We start from the raw sequence: 11,523 nt of genomic DNA on the forward strand, positions 1-11,523 counted from the left end.
ATCTGGTTCTCCATGTTAAATAGAGGACTTTCCATGCATATTTTGTTATGTGTAATATGGACTCACATATATTATAAGAGACACAACTATTTTAATTATTAAGCGGGTCACAATACACGTGTCCAAATGTGAATTGGGGGTCCTCCAAATGACATGGAAAACCGGATGCTTAATATAAGAACTCGTATTTGGAGGATTTTATACAGGGTCCCGGATCTCCAACTCATAAGAAGACCCTTCATTCATATAGTGACACCTGTAAACTAAAATCACTTTTTTAATTCATAAGAACTCAAAATTAAAAACCATCTACAGATAAACACCATTGATCAAGTGACGGTTCTCTGTTCCCACTATGGAACCATTTATATTAGTTAAAAATAAATAAATAATTAATTTAAGGGTTAATTACAAATAACTATCATGTGGTTTGGCCGATTTGCGATGTGGTACCTGTGGTATTTTTTTTTTTTTTTTTTTGCAAACACAACCCTATGGTTGCAAAATTTTACATGTTTTTTTTACTTTGTCAAATTTGACCGATAACGACTTCGAAATGAAAATTTTCAAGAATTAAACTTGTTTGGTATCATATTTACTATGGAACCGTATTCTTAATTTTTCAAAATCATCATTTTTGGAGTTTTCTCTCTCTAAACATTATCTTTCTCTCTCATCAAAAACACCACCTAAATGACCTTAAACCTAAAAAGTTGAAGAATTAAAGTTGCTTAAATATCATTAGCTCTTGAAATTTTTTATTTCGAAGTCATTATCGGCCAAATTTGGCAAAGTAAAAAAAACATGTAAAATTTTGCAACCATATGGTTGTGTTTGCAAAAAAAAAATACCACATGTACCACATCGTAAATCGATCAAATCACAGGATAGTTATTTATAATTAACCCTTAATTTAATATTTAGTTTTCTTTCAAAAAAAATTAAATATGAAATTAAAATCTCTTTTTATCTGTAGATCTTTTTTTTTTTTTATGGAACCATCTTACATCTTCATAAAACCGTCGTGGTTTATAATGTACATTTTCGTACTTCCAAATTTCCAAATTTACGTGAAATATAATTAAAATGTATAATCTATATTGCTTTTGATATTAAGAGAAACATAAAATTAAAATAATCTAGAATTTTACTAAATTAAGTCAAAATATGATCATTAACATTCATCATCCTTCAATAATAAATCCAAAAAATAAAAAATTACTCCATTCTTTCATAATAGATGTCTTTCTAAAAAAATTGTTCCATAATACATGACATACCATACACGATTAATTACATTTTACCAAATGTAGTCTTATTAAAATTACTTTTTTATATTGGGAATAGATAATTAGTAGTTGATGCAACTAATACAAGTAACAAATTCTTTTAATTAAAATCAATTACATTTCTTAATTATTATGCATTAAGGAATATCATTTAACAAACAATCCAGAGAACTAAAAATTACATAAGCAGAAAATTCAAAATTGGAAACCAATAAAATTCAGAACTGGAATCTAAAAATTGGAAACCAATAAAATTCAGAACTGGAATCTAGACAGGCGTGTTGCGAACCCAAAAAAAATTGGAACTGAAATTTAAAACGGTGTGTTGTTGCATCGATAGAGCTAGGCTGGTGTATGCTATACCTGGCCTTTAACCTTAGAAAACTAGATCGATGAGTTTCAGATGACTACCCCGATCAGAAGACTTCAACCAGCTCCGTGATTTCACCTTAGAGAGACCTCTTTCTTTTAAATCTTCATCAGGAACAAATGATAGGAGGAAGACCGAACCACGTGAGACTAACCAGCACACTGGTACAGAAGGCTCAGAATCAGAAATACAAATTCCCTCTGACCAGTGAGATAAACAACCGCGGAAGAACCTCCCTCAAAAATTAAATAAGAGTTCCGCGGCAGTGAGAAGAGAGGTGAGAGTTGCTTCCTGAGTTGGAAATAGTTAAATTATAAAAAATAACAGTTCTAAAATGATCACTTTATATTAGACAATTTGATTTTGATTCAATGATGCGCAAATGATTTCTAGACGATTAGGTAATGGATTTTTTATGTTTTATTTATATTTTTTATTTGTTCATTTTTATTATCACACGCTTAATAACAAACTTGGCCCAATTTGCTCACAAACAAAATAAATAAACTCCTCATGAGCAAACGGCGTAAACAAAACAAATGAACTGCTCACAAGCTAAGCTCATGAAAAAGATAAACAAGTTAGCTTGCGAGCAAACTCATAAACAAAATAAACAAGTTACTCCCAAGCTAAACTCATGACCAAGATAAACGAAGTAGATTGTGAACAAACCAAGCTTGAACACAAATTTGAACTCACACCAAGCTACAGCTCATACTCGTTAACCTTATGCCGAGTCGAGCCTAAACAAGCCAAAAGCTCAACTTGACTTTATTACAAGCCTATACATAAATATCACTTACACTGCCTTGTAGAATTTTAGGAGTTAATCAATCACTTCAACCACAGTTGAAAGAATTAAAACAAAAAAAAAAAAACATTTTTAAAATATGAAGAATCAGTCACGGGACTGCAGGGCAGATGTACTAGACCAACAAATATCTCATTCGTTTTTGCAAATCCATGAAAGCACGTGATTTTTTACTTCTCCAAAAAAAACATACATTTGCAAATACCTTTGTAGATTTTCCTTTCAAAGCAACTTTGATGAAGTTATGAACATTACTTTATTTCCTCGTATAAGCATGTTTATTATATAGTTATGGTTACTTTTTATGCACAATTGGTTCAATGACCATAAATCTGCTTCATCCATCATCTTCAAGAATAGCAATTACAAATAACACTAATAGGTGAAAGAGCAAGAGCATACAAGGTTCTCATAAAGGTACGCCTATTGAAGCTCTAACTTTAATACAGTCAAAATTTTAAAGTAATATACGTGGTCTGGACTCGTGAGCCAATGTCAAACTTAATCTTAACAAGCTAAACACAATTTCTGTTAAATTTTAAACAAGCCTGCCTAAAAGTGAACAATAAAGTACACTCTACCAAAATGTAATATGGGTCTCAGCTACATGAACAACAATTCTACCTCCATTCAAAATACACTCGCTCTACTACATATTAAAAGATAGCAATTAAACTTCACCTTCACTTGAATCTCTCTCTCTCTCTCTGGTATCCATCGCTTCGAGCTCTCCACACCCACATCAATATTAATGCTCATGTCCATCATGATGGCACTACATGTCATATCAGAAACATTCAGTTACCATATACCTTATTAAAGAAAAAAAACAATAGCAAAAGCATCTGAGCACAACAAACATTTAACTGGAAATCCTAGAAAAGTTTAACAATATAATTCAATGAACAAGGGAAGATATGCACACTCCAGTAACTAAGAATATTTTTCTCTGCTTGAAGAGACTGAACTTGGAGATTCCTTTCTGGAAGCCAAGTTAGAAAGGAACTAACTAATTCACATTGAAAAGCAAACTGCAAATTTCAGTTCTGCCAAGTTCACTACATCTAGACACTATATTGGATGTTATGTAGAGAACAATGAACAGAGGAAAATTGCATCGGTTCTTACTGTATGTGGAAGTATCAATCTGCTCAGGAAGCTCCTTTATATCCACCTCAAACCTTGCTTGAACCTGAAACCATTATGATGTCATTTAAGATTTACTTAATATTATAGAAAGAAAGGGCTGCCTCTACATTTCACAAAAATACCATTATTGCTCATGTGTTTAATAACAATTCATGGTATAATAAATCATATATGTTATGCTTTTTTCTTAATTTATTAGTGTACATAAAAGTTCAATATTTCTAAGAAAATAAGATCATGTTACATATGAATGATTTGTACCTAGTTTTACTTTTCATTAAAATATTTTTCACTTGTTTTTTATGATAAATAAAAAATTTAATTAATTTTTGAGGAAGTAAAATTTAATCACCAAGTTTTGAAAAAACAATAAGATCTAACTACAATAAAATCTAACTATCCTTTGACAAGAATAAGGCTCCAAAATGGAGCTTTTCAGATCAGCAAGCAGCTTCAAAGGTTTGAAACAGCCATCAATTAGCACTCCCAAATTAGAGGAAGAACAAGTAACCTGATTTAGAACATCAGAATCAGATGCAGATGAAACAAATGTAATTGCCAGACCCTTGGTACCAAATCTACCAGCTCTTCCCACCTGCCATTGTCATAACAATTCGAAATTTAGTTTAACAAATCAAGATCATTCCAAAAGTGTATTAATTCCAATAATCCATCATCATCTGTAAGAATGCATATGCAGGCATACCCTGTGCAGGTAAGTATCAGCAGAATCTGGCATGTCATAGTTGATAACAATGTTCACACGTTCAATATCAATTCCTCTACCAACCAAATCCGTCGCTACTAGAATTCGCTTATGCCCCTCCTTGAAACTCTTATAACGAGTCAACCTTTAAAACACAGTAGCCACAGAATATCAGAAATAAAAACTCATATAGCATGTGAAATTTCCAATTTCTATACTCATATTCATCCTTGTCTGTTTTATTGGCAATTATAGATAATGCATAAATAATTTGGATATTAAACAGACAAGTCAAAAGTCAACTTTCAATGGACCAAAATATTATTAAGAATAAAAGATATAAGAACTGAAATTTTGTAGTGTATGGGGGGAGTAAAAGGATGTACAAAAAAATGAAACAAATATGCCAAGTATTTAAGTCTAGAAGTATTAAGCTAATGTCTATGTCAACATCAAGTTTACAGCTTCAATGAATTCTTTTGAATTCCTTCATAACCTGCCCATAACAGTGCTCAGTGTGGTTAGACACCTCTAATTCAGTATACAATCCAATATTTAATCAAATGCATGGCCATGAAATCTTTTACAGGAGAAAAAGAACAAAATAATAATAATAATAAAGACAAGAATGTGTTTACATTGTTAACCACAAGTAGATATCCCGTTAATGCCTGCAAACAAGCATACCCTCAAGCAGCTAAACTCATTCAAATAAAGGCACTGTTGCAACTTCCAGTTGCTTATTGTGTCCAAATGGTCATTAATCTCCTAACTAATCAGAGCATAGAATTGTCAAACGCACGTTTCAAAATATTCTTATCTAGCACATAGACAGTGTCCGGACACAATGCTGTGATGCACATGAAATTTATACGCAGAACTAGTTCATTTCACATGACAGCCATTGCAACCACTCTCAAATTCTTGTGCATTAATAGACTTTGTGTACTAGTTTCAAATAATTTTTGATTTAGAATCCAGAGTAAATGACATCAATGAAAAGATATTGCATATATTATGCATGAAATTTTGATTTAGAAGCCAGAGTTCAATGACATCAATGAAAAGATATTGAATATATTATGCATGACATCTACACCCCAAAATTGCAATTCCAGCAGAAACATCGGGTCCAAATTTCATTGAAGCTCTAAACGAAGCCCATTACTCAATTACATTCAGAAAATACAAAATACATATGTTCGGACTTCTGAATAAAGGGCAGCCCGGTGCACTACGCGTCCCCGCTGAACAAGGGTCCGGGGAGGGGTCCCACCACAAGGGTGTACTGGGGGCAAGCCTTCCCCTGCCAATTTATTTGGCAAGAGGCCGCTCCTAAGACTTGAACCCGTGACCTCTTGGTCACACGACAACAACGTTTACCGTTGCGCCAAGGCTCGGACTTCTGAATAAGGCCAAAAAATCAATGTCATCCCCATCAACAAGCAATCAAATGGTGACAATTTGGAACACCATTTCTTACATAGACACGTGACTTTTACAACATCAAATCTAAATCAATTTGGAACACCATTTATTGCTTAGACACTTTATAAACTGACTGACAATCTCTAGCTTTACGACTTCAAAGTTTCCCACCTCATCCAACTCCAGATAGCCAACTCATGTTCATTTCAGATCAAAAAATTGATTCAACATTCAAAAAGCCTAAACAAGTGACATGAAACAGAACAAAATGAAACTTGTATGCAGTGCACAAAAAAAAAAAAAAAAAAAAATCATGGGCCATGAATGATATGACAACCAATGGTAGAAAGAGCAGAGTGTTAGCAGCACTTCTGCCTCTACTGCTGTACCAGGATAGACGAGTTGCACTTATCATCAGCTACTTTATGATTCCCACAAGATGAGGATGGAGAATGAGCTTGCCAGCGGACAATAAGTGCAACTGAGTTGAATCCACTGTGCATTGGACAGGAACAATACTTGGAGATACCTTTTGAGCATCCAAAGTATATCAAGAGAAACTATATGAGATAGACCCCCAAAGATAAGCACTTGCTTCACTTATTATAGTAATGATTATTCCAGTAAGTATGGGCCCTGCTATACTTAGATAATATATAGTTTTCTGCAGGAATTGAGTTTTAGTTTTACAAAGTTTATATTGGGTTAGATGGGTTGTTTTTTGTTCTTTCTTAACATGCTTTATCTTATCATTGGAAGCCATCATCAAATATCTATGAAAGTACTTCAAAAACTCTCTCAATATTCCTTTCTCGATACCTTTCTTCCTGAGACATTCCAGAGTGGATACATATAGAAGGGAAGTTGCACTCCACCAATAACCTGTTCAGCTCAGCTGCTCTGTTCACACTTTTGACAAAAATGACAACTTGATTGAAATCCAAGGCATCAAGTAGGTCATTCAGCTTCCGATTCTTCTCCAACTCTGTCAATTTAATGTAGTGCTGCAAACCAAAAATAATATTATGGAAAGAAGAGCACAAAAAAATGTGGATAAACAAGACCCAACTTCAATGTGTCTAATGCTATAATTAATTACCTGTACAAGACCATGTAGTGTCAATTTGGCTTCATCGTCTACATAAATCTCCATGGGCTGTAAGAATCAAACATAAAAAGAAAAGGAATCAGCGAGACAATGTTGCTGGAATTACCCAAGCAATGCCATATAATGGCTCCACTACAATTATTTTGTTTGCCTTGCACCAAAAGCTCAAAATAGGGTAGATGCCAACATATAAGACACAAGCAACAAATTGAACAAGACACACTGATCTTATATTGTTATGCAGTAAGACAGCATTACATCTTGCATAAATTTCTTGCAAATAGGACGAATCTCCTTGCTAAGTGTTGCTGAAAACATCATAACTTGCTTGTCATGAGGAGTCATCTTGAATATCTCCTGCACATCTCTCCTCATGTCTGGAAAAGATACAGGCAGATAGAAAAATATTAGTAACAAGCATTGTGTAATATTATACAAGTGAAAGAGACCAAACCGCTAGCAACATACCAAGTGATTCAAGCATCTTGTCACACTCATCTAGTATAAAATGTTTCACATTCTTCAAACTGAGTTCTTTCTCTCTCGCTAGTGCTAATATTCTACCAGGAGTTCCAACAACAATATGAGGGCATTCATTTTTCAGTATATCCTTGTGCACCTTGACATTGACACCACCATAAAAGACAGCAACCTTGACATCAGGCAAATAGGTGCTGAATCTCTCAAATTCATGGCATATCTACATAAACACAAAGGAATTAATGCTTACAACTCAGAAAAGAATATTGAAACCCAAGAATAAGAATATATGTCAGTTACTCAACATATCAAGACTAGGAGATAATACCTGATATGCTAACTCTCTTGTATGGCAAAGAACAAGAGCAGCCACTTGACCTGCTACAGGGTCAATCTGCTGCAGAGTAGATAAAACAAAGACAGCTGTCTTCCCCATCCCAGATTTTGCTTGGCAAATGACATCCATTGTTAAGATAGCTTGAGGGATGCACTCATGTTGAACTGGTGAAGGAAACAAAATCTCAGTGGAAGAATCCTCAGTAAGTATAAAGACCTTCCAGTTCCTTTTATAGGAAAGGTTTATGAAGACAATGTTTCTTGCTGGAATTATGACTTTCAGCAAATAGTTAGTGATAATTACCTGTAAAACATAAAATAGAATACGTCAAAAAAAAGAAAAAGAAATGCACAGTTGCAAGCATGAAACTTCTCAGCAGCATTCCGACTCTCTCATTCAAGGGCACAGTTGCTCATAATATGATATCCAATTGAGAAAAAAACATACATAAACACTTTAATATGGTAGCATCAATTCAACTTTCGACAGAAAAACAATAATAATAATAATAATAATAATTAGTTGAAGAGAGCGAAGAACCAATTTAGCAGGGATGACAATCTTGATTGAATGGAAGAGTAATTTATACAGATCGCACATGTGGTAATAGGGAACGAAAAAGCAGCAAAATGTAGAGAAGTCAAAAACTTTTGAGTCTTAGTTGGTACATTGGGCATTTAATGAGTTAATTTTTGCTGGTAGCCCGATTACTGATCAAATGGTTCAATGATCATTATGAAACTGTATTTATAACAACATTTCAAATTAAAGGGAAATGATTTTGAAGATATCATGCGGAAGCAATTCAGAAAAGACAGTCTTAATCCAAACTCAACCTAAATGTTAACTAGAGAACTTACCATGATTGCAACAAGGTCTGAGCAGTGATGGTACTTGCTTTAAGTATAGTGATTACTTAATAGTTAATATGCTAATTTATCTACTGCTTGTACAAGTCTTCTACACTGTTCACATCATATTAATATAACAAAACAGTTTAGATGCAGTGTGTTGGGCATATCATTGAGAAAAAAATGTTCTCTAATGCTTGAGGCTCCCCGCCTTGGGTAGTAGGGTGGGTCAAAGGGTAAATCATGTAAACTTCCTTCATAATTAATGGTCCGGCATGCCATACAACTAAAAGATATAAAAAATTAAAGAACAGTTTTGATGACATAAACAAAAGCAATACCATTTTTCTTCAAAACCCAAGACTCTTTACAAATTCCACAACCAAGGGTCTCCCAAAAAAAATTACCTAGCTAAGAAAATCAACAAAAACAAGGGTGTGCCTTCATTGAAGGAAAGAGAGAACATATTAACAAGGTAAAAAAGTGGCTCCGGCGGATAAATATATTTGCTTCAAACTAATATTCAAAAAGTCCATTCAAAATACAGTTGGCCCAATCAAGAATCCATTAAATGCTAGCGTGAAACAACTAACCATGCAATTCATCCAAATTAGAAAATGAAAATTAAGCAAACAGATCTGCTCGGTCAAAAAAAAAAGTGACCTAGCAGTAAGTAGAAAGAAGAAAAGGCCAACTGATGAAGCCCTCTAATGGACAAGGGGAATGACTACATCCAGTCCATCCAACTTGATATAAAAGAATGCAATATAGTGTAAAGAGCCATAAGAAAATAAAAAGAAAGAATTTGCCTTCTGAAGGATGTTCAAATCCAGAATCTACAATGGCTCGTAGAAGCTCTGGCTTCAAAAGGAAGTCTCTGAATCCCGAACTGTGAATCCCGACATAACCCCTGCATTATGTAGAGTATATATGAAATCAATACAAAAGAACTTGCAATCACAGACAAATAATGACTTCCAACCACAAACAAATAGAAAAAAATCAATCCATTTTTAAAGGCCAAGAAAAAATTTAAACACAAAACTACTTTTGAAGGGAAAATCATAAATATGTAGCACTATAGTAAAACACCAATACAAGCATGTCCAGCCCTCCTTTATCCCAGATATAATAACAAGTAGCAACCAAAAAAACCTCAGAGTCAACAGCATCAGAACCAAATGAATAGATCTTTCTGATATGCACCATCCTGGATATTCCCAATAAATTAGAAAATGAATTATCAAGAATTATTGAGTATGACCCAATGTTGTAATAAGGCGTTACTAGAACCTGACTTAGAATATAGTTGTATATATAGAAGATACAGACAAACATGTTTACAGGCCATTAAATAATATTCATTCATTCAAAAAAATTGATTTAATGTGTATCAAACTTGTTCAAAATATAAATTCAGAGAAAACCAAAATTTAGAAAGTTTTAAGTATTTAGACAATTAGCATTACACACCCAAAAATAAACAAAATAAAAGCAAAGTAAATTTTCAGAGAATGAACAGTTTCCCTAAAAAAATATATATAAGCAATTCAATAAACCAGAAGATATATCTAGACCAGATTATAGTCAACACACTTCGTTCGAAGTTCTTTTTCACACACAAAATCATAACAAGAGCAAATAAATACAACACAGAGAATAAAAAAACACAGAAAGAAGAGATGAAAAAAGCTTTTAAATTTATTTTTATAAAATTAAGCCACGCTCTCAAAATAGCAAAAAATAATAAGCACATACTTCTTAGCAGATTCTGCGGTCTTAGCGGAGACGGAATCAGGGGCCTTCTCGTCCTCCTCCTCATAGTCGAGCAGCTCCTCCTCGTAAGCGTCGTTGTCTTTCACTTCTCCCATTTGACCTGTAGAGAAGCAAATAAACAGTGATAAGAGCTAATTTTTAGGGTTGGGGATTTGGGAATCACAGAAGTTGAGAGAAACATAGTTCCTTGTAAAAGCTGCGAGCTTACCTTAGGATTTAAGAAACACAAGTGGAGTATTGAGCTTAAGCGCTAAAAAGATTTAAAACGAAACAAAATTTAAAAATTATACAAAAATAAATAAAAAGTGAGGGGGAGAGAAAGAGTTTGGAGGAAGCCAGCTAGGGTTTTGAGGAGTTCGTGAAGGAAGAAGATATAAGATATCGCAGATAGAGAAAGACGAAATTGACCTTCCAAGTGGGTTTGAGATATGAGTGTTTGTGTTTTTCTGTTTTGTATAATAGTGGGGAATCGATACAGATATTTTTTTCTTTTAATATGAAGTAGAAAGTTACAGTTGCTAAAACCTATCTGGATAATAGAATAGAATAGAATCTATCCAGATAGAAACCCAAACCGAGTGAATTAAAGCTTGTTCAATGAATTTATATATTCTATATATAATATAAAACAGTAATGATGGAGCTGAGGTGTCACTTCCTTCTTTTTTAGTTGTAAAAAATATAAAAAAAAATATAATATATTAACTTTAGTTATATTATTATATTTATTTATAAAAAGATTATTTTATCCGTATTATATTTAAGAGTTCTATATAATTTAAATTAATCCTTAAAATCTCTCTAATTTTCTGCATATCTATATCTAAAAGTTCTACATAATTTAAATTAGTTCCTAAAATCTCTCTAATTCTCTGCATATCTATATATCTATATATAATATAAAACAGTAACGATAGAGCTGAGGTGTCACTTCCTCCTTTTTTACTGATAAAAAATCTATATATAATATAAAACAGTAACGATGAAGCTGGGGTGTCACTTCCTCCTTTTTTACTGATAAAAAATATAATATATTAACTTTAATTATATTATTATATTTATTTATAAAAAGATTATTTTATCCGTACTGTATCTAAGAGTTCTACATAATTTAAATTAATCCCTAAAATCTCTCTAATTCTCTGCATATCTATATCTAAAAGTTATACATAATTTAAATTAATCCCTAAAATATCTCTAATTCTCTGCATATCTATA

At 33.0% G+C, this 11,523-nt stretch overlaps 1 protein-coding gene across 1 annotated transcript; it reads right to left on the bottom strand.

Annotated features, from left to right (window-relative positions):
* Window positions 1-2,336: 2,336 nt before the first annotated feature.
* Window positions 2,337-10,740, bottom strand: LOC136221728 (DEAD-box ATP-dependent RNA helicase 15-like). Its single transcript, XM_066009165.1, has 12 exons — window positions 10,514-10,740; window positions 10,288-10,405; window positions 9,339-9,439; window positions 7,670-7,842; window positions 7,330-7,561; window positions 7,120-7,238; window positions 6,853-6,909; window positions 6,573-6,757; window positions 4,326-4,470; window positions 4,131-4,214; window positions 3,599-3,662; window positions 2,337-3,245 (listed from the first exon to the last, which is right to left on the bottom strand). The coding sequence occupies exons 2-12, from the start codon at window positions 10,398-10,400 to the stop codon at window positions 3,235-3,237; spliced, it is 1,284 nt and encodes a 427-aa protein (XP_065865237.1). The 5' UTR covers window positions 10,401-10,405; window positions 10,514-10,740; the 3' UTR covers window positions 2,337-3,234.
* Between the last annotated feature and the right edge of the window lie 783 nt (window positions 10,741-11,523).

This window comes from Euphorbia lathyris, chromosome 3, assembly GCF_963576675.1.
Source record: "Euphorbia lathyris chromosome 3, ddEupLath1.1, whole genome shotgun sequence".
Taxonomy (NCBI): domain Eukaryota; kingdom Viridiplantae; phylum Streptophyta; class Magnoliopsida; order Malpighiales; family Euphorbiaceae; genus Euphorbia; species Euphorbia lathyris.